The following is a 25,327-nucleotide window of genomic DNA, read 5'->3' as shown; positions in this document are numbered from 1 at the left end:
GGAAAATCCTGATTTATGCATCTGGAGTGATTGGTACTCCCCCCCCCACCCCCACTGGCCAATGCACCAGTTTGGATGTAAGTTGTGTAGTCACCCCATCTATGGAGACATAGTTGCTGGTTTTTGGTGTACCCTTCCATTTAAAGATATAAGATCAAGATATTTAGATTCTATACACATACATATACCCTCCTCTACCTCTAGGTATAAGGGCATTACACTTACTATTCTGACCCTTACTTTTCCCTCTTAATGGTGCATCGCAGAGATGCTTCCAGCACAGTATGTGGGGTCCTTCCCCCTCTCACAACGGCATAGCACTCCCCATGCACATGTCACCAGCTGCATTTCTGAGTGGTGGGACTCAAGCTCCTCCCCCATGCAGGGCTCAGAGCCATGACAACACCTTTGATGAACTGGCATGTAGAGTTAGGGGGCTGGAGATTAGGAGCCAGGGCCCTGAGCAGAGCTGAGGCCAGACTGTGCCTGCTGTGGGGACCAGGGACTGTGTCTGACTAGAGGGCAGCCTTTCAAGAGATTTCCTAAGGCACAGTGTAGGCAGCAGGGGCTCTGGTAAGAGCTATGGCCTGGGAAGCTAAGAATGAAGAATGGTTGCACACAAGGCACTCTGAAGGGACCAAGTTGGTCTCGGGCTCTGACAGGGGCTCAACAGCAGTCAGGTGGCTTGGGGGTGAGGACTCATCTTATTCACTGGAATCAATAAACTGGGGTCAATCCTGTGACAAATATTTACTGGGTGTCTGTGATAAGTATAGCACTGTCCTGGGTGTGTGTGTGTACGTGCACATGTATGCACACGTATGCAGGTCTAGGGATGGAAACACTCAATTAACAGATGATCAAATAAGAAACTACCAGGTGTTAATAAACTCAATGATAAAAAGGTGGTTTCTTTAGACAGGAAGTTCAGGGAGGCACCTGATAGATGAAGAGTTGACTTTAGTCTTATTTCTAATTAGAAAAGTCTTTAAAAATTAGACCTGGATTCTACATCTTCAAACATGAGAACTCCTAGGTGAACAAATGTTTTCCTGCTTGGTTTGCCAGGGGAGGTCAAAGAACTGTAAGGAATACTCACAAGAAAGTTTCCTGTCCAATGAGAGGCCAGGCCCTGGCTTTGGAGTGCCAGACTGGGGTGTGGGCACCTTGCAACAGAGAACACTACTTATTTTTCCTTAAAAGACTCAAGTTCCTGAGACTGTACATCATGAAATCATTTAGGATTCCAGGTATTTCTGAAAAAGCCCAATAAAGAAGAAATGCAGTAAACATACTACAAAATTGGGTAAACATAGCAATGAAATTGCAGAAACAACTTCAGAGGGAAAGCAGAATGAGAAACACACAAGAGAAGTGGGGAACCAGGACACAAGATGCCCTGCGGGGGCTGCCCAGGGGTCCTTGAACTGGCCCCCCCCTTTCCTGTGTCTCTTTTTCTCCCTGCTTTAATAGCCTCTCAGCCTCCACTTAACCTGTCTCACCAAACGGAGAATAAGTAAGCTTTTCACAAAAGTTATTTTTATCACAAATCTCAAGAGAAGTTGTTAATTCCTGCTCTCCATACCTGTTTTGTATTTGTTAAGGGCGTGGGTTTATGTTTTTGGTCAGTTCTAAGTTTGGATTCTGGCTCTCTCTCGTGAGTTGTGGGACTTTGGGAACTGACCTAATTTTCTGAATCTCAGCTTCTGGATCTGTCATTGGCTATGCTAATGACGGTTTCACAGCCAGCCCTGCTAGACACATAATGTAACACATAAGTGTGTTCAGTAGATGACATGGTTCTAATTCCTGCCTGACAATGCTGTTCCACCTCACTTCCTAGGAAATCCAGATCCTTTGGGAAGTCCACAGCTCCCTACTCTGGCTCCCAGCCTGCCAGTCGAAGGGGTGAGCACTGGACCCATAAGGGGGACAGCCTTTTTTCCCTGCCTTCTATTGGGTCAGGTCTGGGTGCTGGTGTCACAGGACCTGGGCAGGAATATCTCCCCTGGCTGTGTGTGGCAGCACAAATGGTCAGCTCTATGTCTGCTGGTCCTGGGTCCAGCTCTGTATGTACATAGAGCATAGCAACAGATGCCCAGCCTTGAGCTGAGGTTGGAAGAGAATCAAAAAGAACCAGTGGGTTTGGCTGGCCATCAGAATATTGCAGTCTGAAGGAGGAGGCAATATAAAACATATATGAGCCCTGGATGAGGCAGGGGCTCAGGACAGGGCGATGTGCACAGCAGTGCAACATTTCTCTGGGCAGAGCACATACAAGTGGTAATTTAAAGAGACAATGCAGAGGTGCCCTCTCCCCTAGTCCTCTGAGATGTGGGGTCACAGACACAATCCATGTTACTGAAGAGTTTAAAACACAATAAAATAAATATATCCTTTGAGAAAGTAAACTTTGAGAGGATTATAAACACATTCCTCCTTTTCCTAACCCATAGACCATTTCCTGCACAAAAATAGTTGAATCCCTTTCATGATCTTTCCATTACTAACAGCAAGTAAACAGAATGAACATAGCAGCACCTAGAAATCTGTCTTCAGGGTTATGACTTCCCAAATTTTGAATCAGAAAGGCATTGTGGAGTTTCTGAGTTGTTGCTGAGAGTCCAACAAAACACATCAAACTTTAGGGGAGAATCTGGTGCATAAGTTACCTTGGGGAGTCAAAGATGTTCCAGAACAAGAACACTGCCTTTTGAATGGAATTATCAGTTCAAGGGAGCTGCCCTTCCTAATGGTCTCCGAGTGAGGAAGACCAAGCACGTCAAAGGGAATTGCTGCACAGACAGCCCCATTATTCACTCAGATTAGTTTTAATACAATAAGAACATGTAAAATTCTTGGCACAGGCTGCATGCCCCCAATAAGTGTGGGAGCACAACTGAATCTTTGCCAAATCATGCAACTTGTCACTATGGATCTGGCAGGATTAGGATTAAGAAAATGCTCAACTGCTGAACTTGGTGGGAATGTCTTCTGATGTGTGTGTACAGACGGGGGATGCAGGTGAGGATCAGTGAGGACACAGGTTGCCAAGGCCCCTCCCAGCCTACCTTGTCTACCCCACCTGCTCTGTTGATACAGACCTCCTGTTTCATCTGCCACAACAAAACCTCTAGTCTACCACCTTGTGTTTGACTCTTGTTGCTGCGAAGATCAAATAAGAACATTCCACCCCTCCTCTCCTCCTGAACACAACCCTCCTACCTAGATAGAATGAAAGGAGGAGTTACTGGAAGGTTCTGGAAGGTAAATAGTAGAAGGTAGATTGGGAAAGAAAACTGAATTTACATTTTTTTAACGCTCTGGTGTTCCCAGAAGCAACATATCCTGAAACCCACAAGCGGGCACTGGTGAGGGGACAGAAGGTGTCCTCTAGTTTGGGAGTGAGGAATGGGAACTCCTAAAACTCAAGTAAAGCATGGAAATCCCCATTTTTTTCTTCTCCCCTTTCTCCCATCCTCCAACTCTCAAAAGCCACTGGGAGCCATGAATCTAAAAGAGAAGAACCTTCCTCACTGATCAGTGGAGCTGTGATGCCAAGAGGGTGGGGACAGGTGAACCCCATTTTGTTTAATATTTTCCCCTCTCTGTCTTCTTGGCCATCTGGCCCAGGACACAGGTGGTTATGGAACCGTATGGCAGAGTGCTGTAACTAAGGCCCTAGAACTCTGGCTGGAGGACAGAAAATGGGGTTCTAGAGAAGTACCAAAAAGTACCTGGAAGATCATGGACAGGGAGAACTTGAGAAAACAACCCCATGAGGTTTTTATGAATTCCTGGACTCCCCACCCCCCACCCCTGAGCTGTACACGTATAGGTTTGGTCCTAATTAGTATACCAAAGGCTCTGAGGACTGACTGAATAGATTGTACCCAGGTCACAGACAGAGTAATGTAGCTGAATAGGACTGAACTGCCATTAGAACCACAGCCCAACAAGTACAAAATATACATCCTTGTAGAAAGCACATGGAATCTTCACAAAGTTAGACCACAGGCTCACCTCTTAACAAAGTTTGACAAATTTAAAATAATTTAAATCACACCAATTATGTTACTAGGCCATAATGCAATTAAACTAGAATAAGTAAAGAAAGACAACAAATCTGTTACACAATACACTTTTAAATAATTCAGTGGTCAAAGAGAAGTTCTTAAGGGAAATTAGAAAATATTTTAAACAGAATGAAAATATAAATCCAACATATCGAAATTTGTTGTATGCACCTAATCGGTGCTTAGAGGGAAATTTATAGCCTTTAAATGAATGAGTTCTCAAATCAATAATATAAGTCCCCACCTGAATAAAGTAGAGAAATTAGAGCAAAATAAACCCAAGGCAAGCAGAAGGAAGGAAACACTAAAGGTAAGACCAGAAATCAATGAAACTGAGAACTAAAAAACAATAACCAACTAAACCAAAGTTGGCTCTTTTAAAAGATCAACAAAATTGATAAAACTTTAGCAAGGCTGACAAAGTAAAAAGAGAAAGACACTAATCTGCTGAATTTGGAAAGAATGAGGGAATATCACTAATGATCCCCAGAGACATTAATAAGTTATAAAAGGAATATTACTAACAATGCTATGCACACAAATTCAACAACTTAGATGAAATGAAAAATTTCTCAAAAAGAAGCTACCCAAATTCACTTATTTCTACTTTCTATAGCTATTAAATAAATTGAATTTATCATTACTAGCCTTCTGAAAAGGACATTTTTGGTTGCAGATTGATTCACTTGTGAATTCTCCAAACATTTAAAGAAGAACTATCTCTAGTTCTGCAAAATCTCTTCTAGAACATAGAAGAGGCTAATGCTTCCCCGGGTGTTCTATGAGACTAGCATTCCTCCAAGGCTAGACAAAGACAGTAGTATATAAAAAGAAAAACTATATTCCAATAATCTCTATGGCCACAGATGCAAAAATCCTCAATATAATATTGCCAAATTGAATGAGCAAAATAAAAAAGTTCAATACACTAAGAGTTCATCTCTGGAATGGAAGGCTGGCTCAATACTCAAATATCATTCAAGGTAACCCACAATATTAATTAATTAACATTAATTAAAGAAGAAAAACCCCTACATGATCATATTAATTGATGTAGAAAATTTATTTGATAAAATTCAACATTAATTAATGATAGAAACTCTTAACAAAAGGAAGAGAAGGAAACTTCCTCAACCTGATAAAAGATATCTACTAAAAACCTGCATTAACGTCATATTAATGAAAGATTTGGTAACCAAGAGAGGATGTTCTCTCTTACCATGCCAATTCAACACTGTACTAGAAGTCCCAACTAGTGCAGTAGGTCAAGAAAAACAAAGGCATACAGGTTGGAAAGGCAGAAAGAAAACTATCCCTACTCATAGATGATATGAATGCCTATGAAGAAAATCTGAAGGAATCTACCAAAAAAATCTCATAGATTTAATAAATGAGTGTAGTAATATCAGAGGATACAAAGCCAACACAAAAATCAGTCACATTTCTGTAATAGCCATGTACAATTGCAAACCCAAATTAAAACACACACACACACACACACACACACACACAATCATTTACAGTAGCTCCAAATGGACTACTCAGATATGATTTTTTTTAAAGATTTAATTTATTTTAGAGAGAGAGAGAGCGAGAGAGAGTGAGCACACACATGAGCAGGGGGAGGGGCAGAGAGAGAGGGAGGGGAGAAAGAGAATCTCAAGCAGGCTTCCTGCCCAGCGTGGAGCCTGACTTGGGACTCAGTCCCATGACCATGACATCATGACCTGAGCCAAAATCAAGAGTCAGATACTTAATTGACTGAGCCACCCAGGTGACCCGCAGGTATAATTTTAATAAAACACATATAGGACCTATACGCTGAAAACTATAAAATGCTGATGAAACAAATAAAAAAACATCTAAATAAGTGGAGACACATACTGTATCACCCCAACACATGGAAAAAGATGTGTTAGAAGACTCACCATTGTAAAGATTTTAATCTTCCCCAAATTCATATATAGATTTAATGTAATACTAATCACAATCCCAGCAGGATATTTTTCAGGTACAGATAAGCTGATTCTACAAATTTACATGAGAAAGCAAAAACAAACAAACAAAAACAACCCCAAACTAGAAATACTAAAAAAGAAGAAAGTTGGAGGAATGATGCTACTCAATTTTAAGACTTATTATAAAATGACACTGATCAGCAGGGTGATATTGTCAAAAGATGGACACATATTTCAATGGAAAATAACAGAGAATGCAGAAAAAAATACCTGCAAAAATAATACCAATTAATTTTTGATAAAGGTTAAAGGATTTCAATGATGAAAGAATAGATTTTTCAAGAAATGATATTGGAAAATTAGACATCTATATGCAAATAAATGAACCACTCATCTGTTCCCCATCATGACAATTTTGCTTTTTGGATAATGTCATATAAATGGAATCATATGGGGTGCCTGGGTGGCTCAGTCAGTGAAGCATCTGCTTTCGGCTCAGATCGTGATCCCCGGGGTTTTGGGATCGAGCCCCATGTTGGGCTCCCTGCTCAGTGGGAGCCTGCTTCTTCCTCTGCCTATTACCCCTCCCCCCACTCATGCTCTCTCTCTCTCAAATAAATAAAATCTTTAAAAAATTTCTAAGAATCTGTAAAGCTGTATTTGAAAGTGGTTGTACCATTTTCTATTGCCACCAACAGTGTATGAGAGTTCCATTTGCTCTGCATTTTCACCAGCACTTGGTATTGTCAATACATTTTCTTTTCAACCTTCTAATACATGTGTAATGGGCTTTTCATTTCCTTGATGGGGTTTGCATTATATTCTTAAAACTGAGAGGATCCTGGTTTACTCCTTGCCTCCCCAAATTGTAGTGGTTGTGCTGAAAATTGCTTGGTAATAATTTATCGTAAATGCATTTAAGATAATTCCTCTCAATAATTCATTATTGAATTTTACAAAGGTTTTCAAAATTTGAGAGGTGAGTAAAGGGAGATTCAGGGAGGCTGAATTGGAAAATGCCTTTCTGTACATTCACAGAGCAAGACAACTGATGGTGGAGGTTTAGTCTTTTGTTAGCAAGGGCTGAGATTCAAATGGTATTCCCCTGAAACACAACTGGAATTGCACTAGAAAACAGAGTCATTATTCCATTACCCACAGAACTAAAGGTGAGAAGGCAGCAAGAATCCAATCTTCCATAACAATGGAGACAGACTTCTGAGCTAAGGGACAGGGAAAAAAGCAGGGGACCTGAGAGACAGAAGATCTGAATTTGAACTATGGCTCTGTCATTCAGTACCCTGGACAAGTCCTTTTCCATCCTGAATCCAAGTTTCCTCATATGATAGATGAAGATTATAATCTTTATGTCACAGGTTACCGTGATGGCAGAATGAGACTGTGTATGTAAAAATGCACAGCACATGGAAGGCAATTAGTAGATGTTAAACTAATGAGTAAATCTTTTTCAGAGCTTGTAAAGATGAAGAAGTTGAACATACTTTGTCTTTGGGTTTCATATAATTGTTTCTTATTTCAAATTAGCCAACCTGAACTGAATGCCAGGAAGTGGATGTCTTTCTGTCTAACCTTTTCTCTGATGACATCATTCAACCCATGAATTTAGAGTTTTATACCTAGCGAAACTACCCACCAAGGGTGAGGTAGAATAAAGGCAGATTCAGATATGTCAGGACTCAAAAGTTCTAACTGCAGTACACACTTTCTTCAGAAGATACTGAGGCTCTAGGAAACCCCAGGACTGGGATTAAGACATGTCTGGGTCTGTATTCTAGCCCCACCCGTTACAAACCGGAGGCAAGTCAATCTCTCTGAGCATTCGTTGCCTAATTTATAAAGTGGGGATAATGTGTGCAAGGCACGTAGGTGCTCAGCAGACATTCATTTCTTCCTTTCTCTCCTCCTCAGCTATGCCCAGCACAATCAATGAGCCATTTTTGTGCACCATTTCCACAGAACTAGGCTCTGGAGGTCAGGCCACAGAGTATAAAATGTAGTATCCTTGGTGTAAAAACTAACAGAAGGGATTTGCTCCACAATCGGAGAGACTCCTAAAAGCCCCAAAGCCCTCAAGACCCAAGGAAATTAACTGCTAAGGGTGGAATACCAGGCATGGAGATGAGTCAGTGGGAAGTCTGGGAGAAGGAACACATTTCAGATGTCTGGGATGGGCCTTTACCACACACCCTATAGGCAGCAGGCATGCCAACTTGCAGAAGAGTGACAATGTCTTAATAAATGTTATTTTTACTGTTGTAAAAGTACCCCTTTCCAAACACCTTCAAATTTGTGATTTTACCACTCCATACTCCATACCAGTAACATCTGAGTATGTAGCAGACTGCTTCAATGGCTACAGATCCTTCCACTCCTGTGTACTTGTCCCTTTGCAATGTGACTTTGCCCCTCCTTCCATCAAGGGTAGAGTCTAGCTCTCTGCCTTGAGGTTGGCTTGACCATGTGATTTGTTTTGGCCAATGGGACATTAGTAAAGGGATGCAATCAGAGGCTTGAGAAGCCCCAGCAAATCAGGGGCTGTCCTCTCTTCCAGCGCTGAGACTGTATTGTAAGGAGCCTGGACCTCCTCAAAGATAAAAATCCATGTGGACAGAGGCCCAGGGAGAGCTAGTTCTCAGCCTCAGAACTGTGATATGAGACTATCTTGGACTATCTAGCCCCACCTGAGACCAACTGCCAGATGACTGCAACTCCTCAAGTGGCACCACGCAATTCCAGTGACCTCCAGAACATGAGCAAACCCGGTGGATGCTGCCTGGCAGGGAGGTTACTACCAAATGCATTTTACGGATGAGCAAAACTGAGGCTCAGAGAGCTCGTGAGACATGCCCAACATCACATGCCCAGCTTGGGACTATAACACAGTGCATTTAAGTCTGGGTCTCTGGTCGGGGTCCACCAGGCAAGGCCCTCTTACTTGCTCTCCATTCATGGTTGCCCTGAAACTAAATGAAGTGCCCAGAGGCCTTCACTAACTAATTGCTGTCAGAGATTTTTTTTTTTATCACTTTCGGAACAAGTAACTAGGTTCTTCTGATTGCACACCCTCTTTTCCCAGAGTGTGTAGGGCCTGGGGCTGCACAGGCAAGCAGAGGATGAGCAACCAGACTTAGGGTGGAGGTGTTTCCTTATTTCCTCCCTGTCTTCCTGCTGGGGAGCATTCCTCTCCCCCTGCTCCCCACATGGGCTCGAGCACCTGCAGGATGGCAAGGATGGTGATGGTCAGACAGGGCTATCAAAACCCCAGCAGCAGCCCTTCTGGAGGGATGCATTTCACATGTGGTATCTCAGCGGGTCTCTGGAAAAGCAGTAGCAGTGGCAGCACCAGCACAGAACATCCTATTTCTCTTATTTTGTCCATGGGGAAATGGGTACATTTTGATTTGCAAGCATCAGAGGGAAATCGTTCTGCACTTGTGCCCTGCTCAGAAGCACCTGCCTCTGCCTGGGTCTCCGCTCTTCACTGTGCTTGCCACGTCGATGTCTGTGGGTGCCGTTGTCTGTCTTTCTTGTGTATCTGGAGTACAACAGGAAGCCCATACCCACCTTGCCTTCCTGGGGGCTTCCAGGGTGCCCTGCTCTGTGATCATGTACTTTGGGGCATCAGCCCTAAGCAGCTTGTCCTAAACAGCAAGTGGTACCCTGCCCTGCCTGGATGCCAACCTGGTGTACACCCATTTCCTTGGGCGAGCAGTGGACATGCATCTCTGCCTCCAGGGTTTCTTGCCGGGATTCTGCCAGTGAGCCTGGGGGCCAGCCGCTGTGAGTTGTAGAGGAAGAAGAAAGAAAGAGGGCCAAGCTCATCCTTGAGTCTGCCCTTTCAACCTCTCCAGATACTTAACCTCGTAGTGTCTGGGAAAGTAATGGATTTAAAAAATGACACCAGGCCAGTGTCCATGCCAGAGAGCAGCAGAATGGGGTCTGTCCCCATCTGTGCCAGTACCAGGGGCCAGGAGCTGGGCAGGGAGCAGGACAGAGGGAAGGGCCAGTGCTGCCGGAGCTGCTACACTCATCCCTCATCTCTGGGAACCAGGTTTCCAAATGAGTCAGGTGTGGGAGGGAACACAAAGAAAGCCACATTAGTCTTCGTTACCATCATACTTGCAAACTCATTCTCTCTTGACTAGCTCTCTCCTATCCCCAGGATGAAATCTGGAAAACCTGTGTGTCACTTCTCTTCTGTTCCGAGGGCTACCAGGCCCCAGCCATGCCTCTGTTTCTCATGTCCCTGCCTCCTCACTCTCTGGCTGCTGTCTGTGGCTCCCCACGGGGTTGGCACAAAGTCCTTCTTGACTCTTCTTTTGGGTGCCCACTGGGCTTGGCGGAGGTCCAAATGCTGACCCTGTTTCTAGGGAGGTGCTTTTGGGGGTCTTCAGACCTTCCCACAGCTGTCTCTGCCCTCAGTTCCCTGGACAGAGGTGGTGGCACCCCAAGCTGGTGGCTTGTGACCACGCTTCTGGCCTGGCTTCTGGGGTTTACCCTTGTTGTCGGCAGAATCCTCCTCCTGAAGACAGTCCATCTCAGGCCTCGTCCCAGGGTTCACTCCTGGTCCTCGGGAAGCATGCATTGCCCCTAGGACCCCATAACCCCCCATGGCTCTGAGGACCTGGGAGCTGGCCAGCCTCAGCCTTCGGAGCCTTGGGGCAGACATCAGGTACCGGTCTCTAAGGCCCTCAAGCCCCAGGGATGCCTCATATCTCTCAGCAAAACGTGAGGAGGGAAACCTCTTCCCTTTGCCCAGGGAAGACAGAGGCAAAATGCAGAGGTACTGATAACTCACTGAAAAAATGTCTCTCTTTTGGATTTCTGAACCCCAAGGGAAGGTGGGACCCCCATGGCAGGCGAGCCCTTCCTGAAGGGAAGAAACATACTGGTATTCTCTGCTGCTTGACTGTATGAGAGCGATCCAGAACGAAGGGAAATGTACAAAGACTAAATGCTGGTGTCTCATGCATAGCACACACACGTTTACAAAAGTAACATGTCAGAACCAAAATGGCCTTGTTTCTAGCAGCTCCTTGCCTCCTTTTGGGATTTACCTGCTGCTGTGGGATCCAGGTGACCAGTCAGAGCCCAAACACGGCCCTGTGGGCTACAGACATCAGGACAGACAACTCTGAGCTCTGGCATGGGAGGGGGCATGGGGGCAGGATTTGAGCTCTTGGAACCATGAAAAATTCAGGAGAAACTAGCCATGAGGACTTGGACACCATCTTGAAGAGCATATCCTTGTTGTGGTCTGTGCAAATGGATAGCAAATGCGGGTATTCCCAAGGTCCTGGCAGGTGTCAGAGTCCCCACCTGCATTGAGTGTTCCACCCCTTTCCAACACCTTCCCTGATGGAAGAGATGCTGGTAGCTCATGTGATGCTTGTCTGCTCCTCAAACCTTCTGGTCCAAGTTGTAGTGGAGGGGACTAAAAAAAAACCCCAAGGGATCCTGAGAGGAGGCAGGACATTTGGAGGTGTGTGATCACTGCAGTTGGGGTGGCAGGGCTCAGCAACACCAGAGCACTCTTCTTGTGAGCTGGGGAAAGTGAGTAGCTGCGCCAATGCCTTCTGTCTCTCCCCCATTTCCCCAAAGCTTAAGGGAACAACAGAGAACAACAGAGCTGCTGCCCATCACCAAGGAGGCCTCTCTGCAGTGGTCCTGCCCCGACTGAGTTGGCGAACCTGGGTCCCATGGGAGGGAGACACCAGACGCCCCACTCCTTCCACCCCCACTCAGCTCTGGGCCCTCCTGGGTCCCAGGGAGCAGGAGCGGAAGCTGAGGCCTGATCAGCTGTGTGACCACGGGCCAAGTGCCTCCTGGATGGGAGGACTCAGGGAACACAGTACATGGTGATGGCCACGTATTATTATTATTTTACCCCCCACCCCCTCCCCCCCAAAGACACACTGGGCTAGAGTCAATCCACGTGCATCTACGGAGTGTCTTCCCTGTGAAGGGTGGCAGAGAGGCAACGATGAAAGGGATGCTAAGGAATTCTTCAGACACATCTCAGGCATGACTCAGCATGGAAAAGCAGAGTGTGGAGTTTTCAGGAATGGACTGAGTCTTCAGAATATGCCATTGTTGTCCCCATGCCCTAAATAAGATAGACTTTGGTGCGGACATGTGACATTGTTAAAATAAAGTGACAAAACCACTCTGTGGGAATCGTGTTGATGGGTTTCCATACCAGAGGGCTCCTCTTTGAGGGTCCTTGATATAGTGCCCAGCCTGGGAAGCCCCCACACCTGGCTGCTGGTGGCTGAGGACCCCCAAGGTGGAGTTATGGGGCCAGGACATACTGCCAACATGGGCTCTCCACTGGGGTCTGATCCCTTCTGGGATCTTCTGTGTCAATGCTTGGGCTTTCTTATGTTTGCCTGAGACTTTTTCTACGGGTGACAACTTGGCTCTCGGCTTCCATAAGTATGAACGAAGGCACACATGTGCCTTTCAACTGCTAGGGCTACAGGTTTGGTGGCTGCCTTGTTGGGCCACACGCTTTATTCTCATGCTGGGACATTTCAGTTGTGTCTGCAGGAACAAGCCACTCCCTGCACGTGGACAGGAAGGCGCAGGGCACCTGTGGCGCCCACCTGGGAGCCGCTGCACTCACTTAATGACCTTTTGCTCTCAGCGTGACTTTTTGAAGCCAGAAATTAAATGGATACTTGGAAAAAGTATCCAAACCTGGCAGCTTGAGGCTTCTGAGCCTGGTGAGTGCAACAGCAGCGTGCAGGGCCTACCATGTCGCATGCCCCCTACAAAGGCTGACCGTCCAGCGAGTCCCCTTCCCGCAGCAGCCTGCCATGGGGGAGGGGCGGCACTTGCAACCTCCGTCCCTCTACCTGCAAAATGCACGTGCAAGCTGTGTAAAATTTCCCCCAAATATCTGGCGGGGGTCCAGCCATGCCCCACAACTCTGCCCTGTGTCCCTGAGGAGAATCTAATGTCTGAAGGCGGGAACCTTTGTATCTCCTGTGCTGGGTGGCCAGGAGCTTAAGGTGAGCACCGGGGACGGTGAGGGGCCGCACTTACCCCCCGCCTGTGCCACCGTTCTTGCTGAAGTGCGTGCGTGGCTCGCTGGACGCCAATTTCAGCAGCTCCGTCCACTCCCGCTCCCATTCCTCCTCGGTGTACAGCAGCCCTGACTGGCACAATGGAAGCCGGCTCAGCGGGTGGTGGCCGGGCCTCCTTGCCCACCCCGTGCAGGTGAGCCTGGCAGCCCTGCCGGACCCCCGACCCCCCAGCTCAGTGCAAGCCCGACCAGCACCCAGGCTGGGCACACCTGCTAGTAGCCGCTGACTCTCCCCGTTTGCTCTCAACAACATTTCTTCAGAACCCCCAAATCTCCAATTTCAATGCTGTGGGGAGGGGTCCACCCAGCAGCAAGGGTCCTGACAGGGGGGTGTGAATGACCAGACGCTAATCTGCATACACCAAACTCGGCGCTGAGCACTGAGAAGTTTAAAGAGATGACGGGCCAACTTCAATCAGAAAGCAGGCAGATCCTTGTAGGACAGCAAAGTGATAACGTCCCCCATCGTCAGGATGGCGGGATTCTCTTTGGACTGAGAACATACACAGGAGCGGGGACTGCAGGCTGTGCCAAAACCACCTTGCGGCTACACCCGGCCTTCAAGTCACCACCAGTTAGTGACCACACATAGGGGACTGTATAATTCGTCCTCAAGCCAGGACGCCTTTTGACAGGGAAGGTGGTTGGTTTTCATAATTATGCAAGGGCAGGCGGTGTGAGTAGACATACAGTCACTGTGTGCCAGGGGCTGAGCTTTTGTAATGGGCACCTCTTCAGTTGGTTTAAATGAGGGAGGCTTTCCTAGTCCCAGCAGCCATTGCTGTCGGATCTCACAAGATGGACTTGGCCTTGGGGCCCAGCTCTGGACTCCAGCCGTGGCCCATGGCTGCGCTTGGTATGGGTCTCAGGCTCTGGATACACCAGCGGGTACCAACCTCCTTGTTCTGCTGCGTCTGCTGCCACCTCCACCTCCGCTTTAGGGCTTCTCTTTCCGCTCCTGTCCTCATCATTGTATAGAGAGCTTTCCGCAACACCAGGTCCCGGTCGTGAAACCCCCACATTCCTGCAGCAGGAGGCCCATGAGGAACACAGGAGAGAGACAGGACGTGAGGAGGGGACAAGCCAGGAAGCCACTCAAACCGCCAGACTTACCGGGCCCGGCCTCCCGCATCTGCACACACAAAGATGACGCATCAGTCAGCCATTCGGTTCTCACGGTTAGCTAGCCATTCCCTTCTGTTCTCTTTCCCCATTTCCCATTGAAGCAAGCTGCTGAATGAAGGAGTATGCCCCTTGCTCAGAGAAACCACAGTGGGTGAGATCACATGCTGCGTCTCTCTGGGACCCTTGGCCAGCTACTTTCAATCTCTCAGGTTTGCTTTGAGGGACCTAATGCTCACTGTCCAGCTCTTGTATTTGAGTGAGAGAGTCTCTGTGGATAAGCTGGTGACGTGTCCTCACATAGGGCCTCAAGCCAGGCTGGTAATCAGACCCTGGCTTCATCTAGGCTTCACCTAGACATCTGATGTCTCAGCCCTAAGGCATCTCGACCTCCTCAGACACAGAGCATCAGTGGGAACCACTGCAAACATCTGGACCCAAGAGAAAGTACCTGTTTTGGGGGGAGGTCTTTCTCCCTTACCCCCTCCCCAGCCTGTGCGGAGTGTTGAGGGGTTATAAGGGACACCAGCCATCTCTGAGTACATTCATGGGACAGCTCAGATGCAGTCAAGAGACCCAACAAATGGAAGAAATAGGAATGAGAAGTGCAGGTCTGGCTATGGGGAAAGAATGGAGGAATCCATCCATCCATCCATCCATCCATCCATCCATCCATCCATTTAATTAAATGGCATTAATTCCACTTAATTAATTCTAAACTTATTTCATAATAGGGGTGAGACACCATTCTCGGTTTTGGGAATACCCACAGCAGCAATCAGGACAGACTGAGTTCCTAAAATCTCACAGAGCGCACACTGAGGGAAGGGGAAGCAGCCACCAAAGTAGTACATGACATAGCTGTCAGGGGTAGAGCACCATACGGAGAGATAAAGCAGTGCTCATGGCATGAATGGAGACAACAGGGTCTAGACTTGAGAGGGTGAAGGAGGGAGCTGAGTTGCCAGCCCAGGCAGAGGGGAAGGCCAGGGGTCAGCCCCAAGGGGCGCCCACGAGTCATACTAGAGAAACAGCAAGTAGGAAATGTGGCTGGAGGGAGGATCCAGGCGACAAGGTGGAGAGCGAAAAGGTGGACTTTTAAATGAGTTGGGAGCCTCTGGAGAGCTTTTAAAAGATGAGTGACCTGCACTGACCTAATCTTTAAAGACTCAGTCTGGCCACGCATCCTTTCGTGCAAAGATATGCAATAACCAGGGGCTGCTATGGGCTTTCCATCAAGTGAGGCTTTTGTCTTTTTTTACAACATAGATGAGGGAAGTGACCATTCATGCTCCTTTTATTAACAGGCCAAGCTGATCTTACTCATCCCTCAGCCCTGCCTGCAGTGGCCTCTCGGGACTCTCCCAGGCATGGTAAGTCCAGCCTCAGTTCCCCTGGCTCCATGTTTGGGTCTCTCTTGCAGGAAGGGTTTCCTTGCCCCATAAATGTTTGCTTACAAGCCTGGCTCTACGATTACTGTCATTTCTGTGGGTGTCCCACAACCCTAGGTCAAGAAGCATTGCTGGTCAGTGTTGCATGGCTCCTTTGATCAGTCAGGTCAAACAGCTAAACCCCATGAAAGGAAAACAAAGTCCCAGGAGAAAAGAACCCACTGGCAATGAGCTCCAGACTCCACTATGGCCTCGCTGGAGCAAGGCTGGCCCACAGGATGCTTTCTCTTCTCAGGCAGACGGGAGCCCCACTACACTCACTGGGAAAATGCCTGTCCTCAGGCCAGACCATGGTGACATGCGGCCTGATTTTGGCTTTGCCCACCTGTAGTAGTGCACACCGCAGTTTCTGAAGGACAAAGGCATTTCCCTTTGTACGAGGCTGATGTGTGACACAGAACAGAGATTTCTTCTTTTATGTTCTTTCCAGGTTTTACACACCAACAAGGTAAAAATGTTCCACAATAGGGGACTACTTTATACATTATGATGAAATATGACACAACTACCAAAAACATGTTTTTGAAGAATAATAGCATGAGAAATTCACAATAGAATTTTAAGGGGAAAATGCTGGATTCCACACGGTGAACATTGTGCAATCATAATTTCACTGGAAGAAAAGGCAAAAGATAATATGCCAAAACATTAAAAGTGGCCATTTCTGGGTGGTGGGATTGTTGATGTTTATTTTCTTACCATGATGAATGTGAAACACTTTTGCAATGCCAACAAACAGAAATGTGTTCGTTGTGAAATGGAAGGCAAGCAGGGAAGTGGGAGCCTTCGTGTTCCCCACCACCCACTGCCACGCCTGCAGAATGCGGAACGTTCCCCTTGCTCTGGGGCTCCATTCTCCCCCGAGGCTCTCAGGCCCCCTCCCAGACCCCATGCATTTCCCTCTGTGGGCTTTAGTCTCACCTCTGTCCACCTCTTGCTGAACAGGCCTCACTACAGGGCTGCAGAGAGGTTTGGGGTCCGGCCCTTGCTCTGGGTCCCAGCATCAACCGTGTTTACCTGGGGAGGTGAGTTTGACCAACAAGGAATATTCTTGGTCAAACTCGCCAACTAAGAATACTCTTATCTTAGGGTCCCATCTGTGGAGAGAGACCCTTTATTCTAGGACTCATGAGGATAGCTGGCTCTGAGGCCTGGGTCCCTGGCACAAATCCAGTCCTGTCTGTCAAAACTGATTCGGCTATGTGTATAGAAGGATGGATCTAGAAGGAGTAATTGAGCTTCCAGAAAGTCTACCATGACCCCCATGACCTCTCAGTTATTCAAATAGTGCCAGAAATGCTTGTGCACCTGCTGGTATGGCTTTTTGCAGCCTGGAAGCTCACATCTCTGCGGAAGGTTGCTGACTTCCCTGCTGTATATTTGGACTATGCTGATTCGCCTGTGATTTACCCAAGTGATTTAGCCAACTATGTCTTTTTGTCAGTCCCCAGGTGATTCCCCTGTATCAACAATAAAAATCAACAATCCCACCACCCAGCAATGGCCACTTTTTAATGTTTGAGCGTATTATCTTTTGCCTATCCTTCCAGTGAAATTATGATCTCACTATGTTCACAGTGTGGAATTCAGCTTTTTCTTCCTAAAATTCTACTCAACCTATGTCTTTTTCTCAGTACTCAAGTGATTCCCCTATGATTTACCCAAGTGACTGACTCAAAAACTATGTCTTTTTGTCAGTCCAAGTGCATGGACTGCTATCAATGTGGTGGCCCCACACCATCCAACCTAAGGTACTGTTCCCCAAACTTCCTGTTCAAGTCCAACCAAGCTCAGCCCTGCTTCTAAAGATCCTGTTAATTCCTGCCTTCCTTCCATGGAGTCTCCCTACCTGGAATGTCTTCTTTTAAAGTCTTTTGAGTCCTTCAGATCTCACCTCCTCCAGGAAGTCCTCTACACTATAATCTCTAATTCCCATCCCTGCCGCTCATGATTAGGCCCCTTCTATTAGATCAGGTCTTTTCTCATGTGTGCTCTGTGTCCCCACCAAGCCTGTCAGCTGCTTGACCTGAAGGGCTAGATTGTTGGCTATATCCCCTGGGGACTCTTCCAGATGAGTGATGTGCATGGCTCTACTTAGCATATGTCTGCCCTTTAACTCATTATGAGCAGAACTGGCCCGGGGCGCTGCCACCCTGTCTCTGCTGCAGAGCTTACCCAGAGAGGCTGCGTGTAAAAGGCAGTTCCCGTCCCCTGTAGTGGCCAAAGGAAGAAGCCGTTTACAGCTCGTGCACACAGTGGACCACCAGTTCAGGCGACCTGGAACAGAAACTCACTTTAGAAGAGAATCTGAGAATAGATCATTATTAAGTGTTTCCTACGTAAGCATAAACAGCAGCAGATGATTTTTGAGAGGTTCTAGAGAACTTCAGTGGGAAGGTAGAGCATTATGGCTACTTTTAAATAAAATATAGATTTTTTTCTCTTCTAAAATAAGAAATGACCAAATCCTCCCATTAATTAGCAAGAGGATTAAGAACCCTAAGGGTGAAGGCTTTTCTCCTTGAATCTGGGACCATTTTACACAAAAAATAAAGTTTATCTTTGTGCAATCTCCTTGAACACGGTTTCCCCTTCTGGAAGTTATTTTTTTGTTTTGCATCATCCTTTTTTGATGCATACACACCTCCGAAAGTATGGTTTATGTTTAATTTAACAGATCAAAATCATTATAGCTACTTCGATATAGGCCTGTTAAATCTCATTAACACATCTTGAGACTTCTGCTTCCAGGAAGAGGGAGTAGACATACTTTCCCCTATTCTTTCTACTAAGTACAACTAAAAATCCTGGATATCACGTATAAAATAACACAGGAAGACTGAAAAGTGGAGAGAAGAGGCAGACTGACCAAGAAACTTGGGATCTGAGAAACAGCATGGTAGTCGGCTCCCTGGAATTTCTTTTTTGCCCCCAAATCCTAGACCAGGTACTGCAGAAGTTGGCAACCTGGAGACACCAATGGGGGTAGACAAAGGAATCATGCTCTCTCTAGACAGGATATCAGGAAAGGGGCAGCTTAGGAAGATAGACAATAACTGCTCTATTTCAGTGAAATGCCACAGGAGAAATTGTAGCTCATTATAAAACCTGCTGGCAGAGGTCAAGTGGGGAGCCACAACTTCCAGCCTTACCGGGCAGTAATGAGTCACTCACCACCCGCTCCCCCAGTGCCAGATGGTGTCAGAGAAAGCTGAGCACACAGCCGGTACTTCAACCCTGCTGGGTGGTAAGCTGGACTCCACCCCCTACCAACTGAGAACATATGGGGAGCCTGGCCTTTCCCACCCATCTGGTGGTAAGAAGGTCCCATGCTCCCTCCCAGCAGTACCAAGAGGCCCATTCCTCCACAGGTGTCCAACAGAGCAGAGTGGAGAACCTGGGCCTCCACCCTTATCTGGCAGTTATTACCAGTCTAGAATTCCAGACCTCAGATGAACAGAAAGGGAGAATCCACCGGACCTGCAGTAGAGAATACTAAAAGGATTCAGTAAAGAATACTTCAGGGTGCACGAAAGTAATAAAGGGGCTTGAAAGGGCAAGTACGTTGGTAAATGTAAATAAATACTGGCTGTTTATTTTTTTAAAGATTTTATTTATTTATTTTGACAGAGAGAGGGAACACAAGCAGGGGGAGAGCGAGAGGGGGAAGCAGGCTTCCTGCCGAGCAGGGAGCCCGAAGTGGGGCTCGATCCCAGGACCCTGGGATCATGACCTGAGCCGAAGGCAGACGCTTAACGACTGAGCCACCCAGGTGCTCCCAATATTGGCTGTTTAAAGCAATATCAGAAATACCTTTTTGAGGATTAAAGTATATGTAGAACTAAAACACATGACAGTAATAACACAAAACATGGGAATGTGTAATAAATGACATAAGTCCAAAGATCCTTACATTGACCAGGAAGTGGTAAAAGTGCCACCTTACGGTAAATTCCAATAGCTTGAAGGTACATTTTGGAAACTGTAGAGAGTAACCACTAAAGGAATAATAAAAGAATGTATAACTGACAAGCTAGTAGAGGGGAAACCAGAATAATAAACATTCTTAAATAATTCAAAAGAATAAGAGAGGAAAAAAGAGACACAATAACACAAAAAATAAACAGCAAGATAACAGATTTAAACCAAATATACCAGTATTTATGTTAAATGTGAGTGAACTAAATACTTTAATTAAAAGACAGATTGCCAGCCTTGCCTAAAACAAGTATAAGCTGCTGACAGAAGACACCATAAATATAATGACACAGAAATTTAAACAGTAACTAGGTAGAGAAAGATACATTGTTCAAAAACTAAGCAAAAACAAAGTCGGTGTAGTCCTATCGCCATCAGATGAAGGTGAACAGGGTAAAGAGGGATACTTCATAATGATAACACAGTAAAGTGTTATCATTTTACTGTGTTATCATTATCAAACTCATAATGATAACACAGTAAAGTCAAATGGAATATAACCATTCCGTGTCACGTGGAATATTTTCCAAAATTGACCACATAATGGGCCATAAAAAAGTGTCAACAAATTTCAAAGGATTTGAAATCATTTACACAATGTCCTCTGGTCATACTAAAAATAAGCTAGAAATCAATGAGATAACCAAGAAAAGTAGTCAGCTTGGGCTGCTATAACAAAACACCACAGACTGGGTAGCTCAAACGACAGACATTTATTTCTCACAGTTGTGGAGGCTGGAAGTCCCAGATTGAAGTGCTGGCTGATTTGGTTCCTGGTGAGAACTCTCTTCTAGGTTTGCAGGGGGCCACCTTCTTGCTGTGTCCTCATACGGTGGACAGTGAGCTCTGTTCTCTTCCTCCTCTTATAAGGACACTAATCCCATCCCGGGGCCCCATCCTCACGATTTTATCTAAACTTAATTACCTTTCAAAGGCCCTACCACCAAATACCATCACACTAAGGATCAGGGTGCCCCCATATGGACTTGGGGGGACACAAACATTCAATCCATAACAGTAACCTTAAGACAGTTTGTTCACTGAATGTGGCTGTCCCCAAAAGCGACCATCCCCTCTCAACTGCTTCCTAGGTAATGAGCAAGATGAACAGGACTAGGGGTTATATAGACCTGTTTTGAAAATTCAATTCCTCCCTGGCCATTTCTGACCATGTTGCTTCTTTCTTGTCTGTCATGGCATCCCCAGGCTGGCCTGTTTAGCACGCTCTGTGGGTGGTGGTTTAACCAAAAGGGAAGCTAGGAGATTCAGACTTAGTTATGGTTCAGTTTTGTAAAAACGCTTTTGTCCCGTTATGGCTGACCTTCGTGGACGAGAGGTCAAGTTGTGATTAGGAAGTGATTGAGAACAAAGGGTAAGTTACAGGCACTGTGATGACAATTTTGTGAGGGAAGACAGGAAGCAACAACCCACATGTGGGGAAGGAACATCTTAGACCCCAGAACGTATCAGAGAGGTGGTACACTGATCATGTTTTATTTCTCAGGACCACCCAGTAGGCTTCCACAAGAAGAAAAATGCTCTCGTGGGATCTCCCAACGGCCGCACATGCTTCAAATGTAACTGTATCCTCTCCTATGCTCCAGAAGTGCCAGGTTTTCTGCCAGCATCCATGAAACCACAAAAGGCAAGTTTATTAGCTTTCAAGCAGAGTAAAATTTTGGACATCTCACAGTTCTTGGTGCAAAACAGAGTTTTTCCAGAAGCCTCCCTCATGAAATACAAAGTTTATCTGGATGATAATCTTGCCAGGTAGAGTATTCTTGGTTGTAGGTTTTTTTTTCCTTTCAGTGCTTTGAATATATCATTGCACTGTATGGTCTTTGTGACATATATTTTTAATTTGGGGAATGGAATATAATAGCCACCTCTTGGGGCCTTTAACTCTTTGTGGAATTTCAGTCAAATGAGAATGTTTATAATAGATATTTTCAAGAAGTTGTGAAAACATTTAATTGAATTTTTTTTTTTTTTTTAAGAAAGAGAATTATACTAATAGGACTGGAAAGTTGGAGGGGCATTGCATTACTTACATTCCAACAAGCCATCTGTCATTATTAAGAATTAATCTTAACAAAGGGTGTTACTGCTTTCGGTAATCAATAATGAAATATGAAGGGCAAGAACTACAATATTGCTGGAAGTTAAGGCCCTCAAAAGTACATTTAGTTCAGAGTTGGAGAGTTACTGTCTAACAGATTACCACATTAACAAAGCTTAATATAATAAACCGTGTCAGTAATGTGTTTGAACTGGATAACGATCTGTTCTACAGTGCTTTTTGGTTAAGATTCAGTAACTGCATTTTAATGATAAGTGGTTTTACTAATATAACATAACTGTATCCTTAATTCTAAATGAAAACATGTATTGAAATTAACACTACAAAATTAAATGGACAAGCCTCTATTATTGATGATGCTAATGCTTATGCTAACAAATTGGCGTATTCTGACCGCTTGCAAGTCATCTTATTAAAGCTAAATGAGAAAGGCAATTAAGGGCCTTAATTGACTGTGCCCCTGGATCACCGGTCAGAGACATAACTGGAAATAACATGCCATCACTTGGTAACTTCTTTTTTTCTAGGTTGTGAAATAGCAACCCGTCTCACCTGACTTTTTCCAAGGCCTTTTAATAAACCTCCAGGCTGGGAGATATTAAAACTGGGTTGCCACAAAATGGAAGAAAAATGACAAGATTCTTGCTTACATGGCATAAGAGAGTAGCTGTAACACCTGAAAGCCCCACACATTTAATGTTCAAGTGGGATGGCCCTATGCATCCTCTGAAGCTGTTCCAAGAGCCAGCGGGTGCAGGGGTATGAATAGAGAAACAGGGGAAGGAATATGCTAATGAGGAGGTGATCTGCATTAATGGGCGGACCCTGTGGTTTGCCCATTTAATAGCTTTCCCTTCCCATCCTTGCTCACAGAACCCTGCTGTGACAAATTCCTTCCCTGCATTCCATGCTCCTTGCCGGGGACCAGTGTTGCTGTGGCCACATACTGTCCCTTGACCCGTGGGGCAGCTACTGGAAAAGTGTTGTTCATCCTTCAAAAGGGACATAGACAGGGCCTCTCCCTTGCTTCCCTGGATGATGTGTGAGGATGTCACCAGGTGCATCTCTAGCCACATTGCACCCTGAATGGAGGCAGCACTGACCTGCTGAAGATAGACAGGCAGAAAATTGGGTGTACCTGGGTCCGTGAAGACACAGGGAGCTGCCAGCCCTGTCATGAGCGTCCCTGTCCCCAGACCTCCTGTTCTGTGCAGTAATGACGGATTCACAGCTGATGGTCCTGCTGGCTGGGTGTTAGTGTTTCCTGCTCCCTGCGGGGCTGACCATGAATCCCCCAGTTTCGTGTGGGGGTGCATATTCCCATTTTACAGACAAGGAAACAGGCTCAGGGAGTCATGGTGCACTGAATCTTAAAGGGGCCATCGCTCATCTAGGGCAAAATCAAATCCTGAGCAAAGCTGTTCTAACTTAGTCGGACGTGGCTGAGTTTGTTGGCAAGCCGGTTTCAACTTCTGTGAGCTGGTATGATTTCAAAAAATATATTCTTCCATAAGCAGTGGAGCTGAAGCTCAAGTTTGTTGGTCTGAAGTCATAGACCCAGTCTTTCTACTGTGCTTCCTTAGAGAAACAAGGGTTGCTCACTCTCCCTTTTCTGCTTTTGCTTGTTTCTCTCATTCTGTTTTTACTGTGAAAATTTTGAAGAGTGCTGAGGGCAGTACACCCATCACGCAGAACTAGGCCCCTTGCAGACCCTCTGTCATATTTGCTTTAGCTTGTTCCTTTTGATGTAAAAGAAGAAAAAACTAAAGATCAAGTTGAAGTTCCCTTGATGTGTTTCCCCAGTTTTCATTCTCATTCCTCCCTCCCCATCAGTACCACTACATGAATTTGGTGACCTTTACGTTATATAACATAAAAACAGGTAAATTCAAGGTTGAAAAATATGTGTTGTACATGAGGCTTCTTCCTCTGCCTCTGGTGTCCACCTCAAAACCATGTTATTTCCTTCTTTTTCATATTCCTTCCTCCCTCTTTCCCTTAGTTTCTTTTTTTTTTTAAGATTTTATTTATTTGAGAGAGAGAGAGAATGAGAGAGAGAAAGCACATGAGAGGGGGGAGGGTCAGAGGGAGAAGCAGACCCCCTGCTGAGCAGGGAGCCTGATGTGGGACTCGATCCAGGGACTCCAGGATCATGACCCGAGCCGAAGGCAGTCGCTTAAGTTTCATCCCCCTATGCTCCTGTCTTCCTCTGCCCAGCACCACTCTTTGGTATTGCCAGTGTTCAGGCAGAGTAGACTCCTCCCCTTTCTTTCCCCATAGGGCACACAGATCAGAGAGTCCACTGTTCTGACCTCTCCTTGACCCAGCCACTCTTCCAGGAACTGGACGAGTAAGCCAGCATCATATGGCCCCTAGGGAGAGGTAGTGGCGAATGAATCCCATTGGGGTCATTCAAGAATGCAATATGAGATAATAGGCTGGGACCCTTGAAAAAAAATTATCATGAAAAGCAAAAGAAAAGATAGGGGGATGTTCTTTAAAAGAGGTAAAAAAAGAAAAGATATAACCAAATGCAATGCAGAAACTTTGATTGGGTTTTGGAACGAAAAAAAAATTAAATGAGATTTTGGGGATAACTGGGAAAATGTGAATATGAGCTCTATATTAGGTAGCATATTGAGTAAATGTTATTTTTCTTAGGAGTGGTAATGTTCCGGTTTCATAGGAGAATTTTAAGATACACACTTGTAATACACATTCAAATGGTTCAGAAAAAAGTTATGTTTATATAAAAAAGGAGATAAAGCAAATGTGACCTAACTCTGAAAATTGGTGACTCTTGCTGCAAGGAATATAGGCACTAATCTTTCAACTTTCCTGTAGATCTAAAAATGTTAAAAACAAAAAGAATGCCACGTGGATTTGTTTCAGTTTTACACTTGTAAATGGAGATACTTTATTCTGGTGCCAAAGACAATATCTATGTAAATTAACTCATTTGTCTTGATTTAGTTTTAAAAAAATTGGTTGAATTCAGTTAAACACACTTTGGGGGAATCTAACTGGTACAGTTACTAGTTCCACTAAATTTTTCTCCTCTTCAATAGATGAGTTGGAATTCTTATAGTTTGGTTATAATTTTGAAATTTTTCAGAGGCACAGAGCCCTGAAGCTTACAGGTGATTTCTCTGATGTGTCTCAGGTCAATCCCCTTTTGCATCCATGCAGATAGCATTAATAAATCATCATCCTTTTCAGGGCAGACATGCTAATCAATCATTAGAAACAGAAGACCTGCTCATTCTTTTCAGTTCAGAGCTATGTATAATAATGACTAAGTGTTTCACGTTGACAATGGGGACCATAATGAATTATTCACCCATAAAGCAGGCTTTGGAAAACCTACTCTTGCAGATCTGAGGCCAGAGTATGAGATACTCAAGGGCTCAGAGAGGTTGCCAGCAGAGTGGTTAAGCAGAGGGACCTTGGAATTAGATTTTCTGAGCTCAAATCTCAGTTCCACTACTTCTTAGCAGTGGGACCTTGGACAAGTTACTTTGCCTCTCTAATGTCTCAGTCCCCTCTTTTGAAAA

General features: G+C 45.4%; 1 protein-coding gene across 2 annotated transcripts in view; it reads right to left on the bottom strand.

The window, feature by feature from the left end:
* Positions 1-25,327, bottom strand: part of OTUD7A (OTU deubiquitinase 7A) — a 386,803-nt gene that overhangs the window by 42,964 nt on the left and 318,512 nt on the right. For both annotated transcript variants that reach the window (XM_027571864.2, XM_027571865.2), the window contains exons 7-9: positions 17,891-17,992; positions 14,039-14,166; positions 13,103-13,215 (exon numbers count right to left, since the gene is read on the bottom strand). In XM_027571864.2, the coding sequence (XP_027427665.1) occupies positions 13,103-13,215; positions 14,039-14,166; positions 17,891-17,992 (343 nt within the window). The remainder of the gene's footprint in view (positions 1-13,102; positions 13,216-14,038; positions 14,167-17,890; positions 17,993-25,327) is intronic.

The sequence above is a fragment of the Zalophus californianus genome, chromosome 6, assembly GCF_009762305.2.
Source record: "Zalophus californianus isolate mZalCal1 chromosome 6, mZalCal1.pri.v2, whole genome shotgun sequence".
Classification (NCBI taxonomy): Eukaryota; Metazoa; Chordata; class Mammalia; order Carnivora; family Otariidae; genus Zalophus; species Zalophus californianus.
The sequence above is the reverse complement of the archived record's forward strand: the minus strand, read 5'-3'. Positions and strand labels throughout refer to the sequence as shown.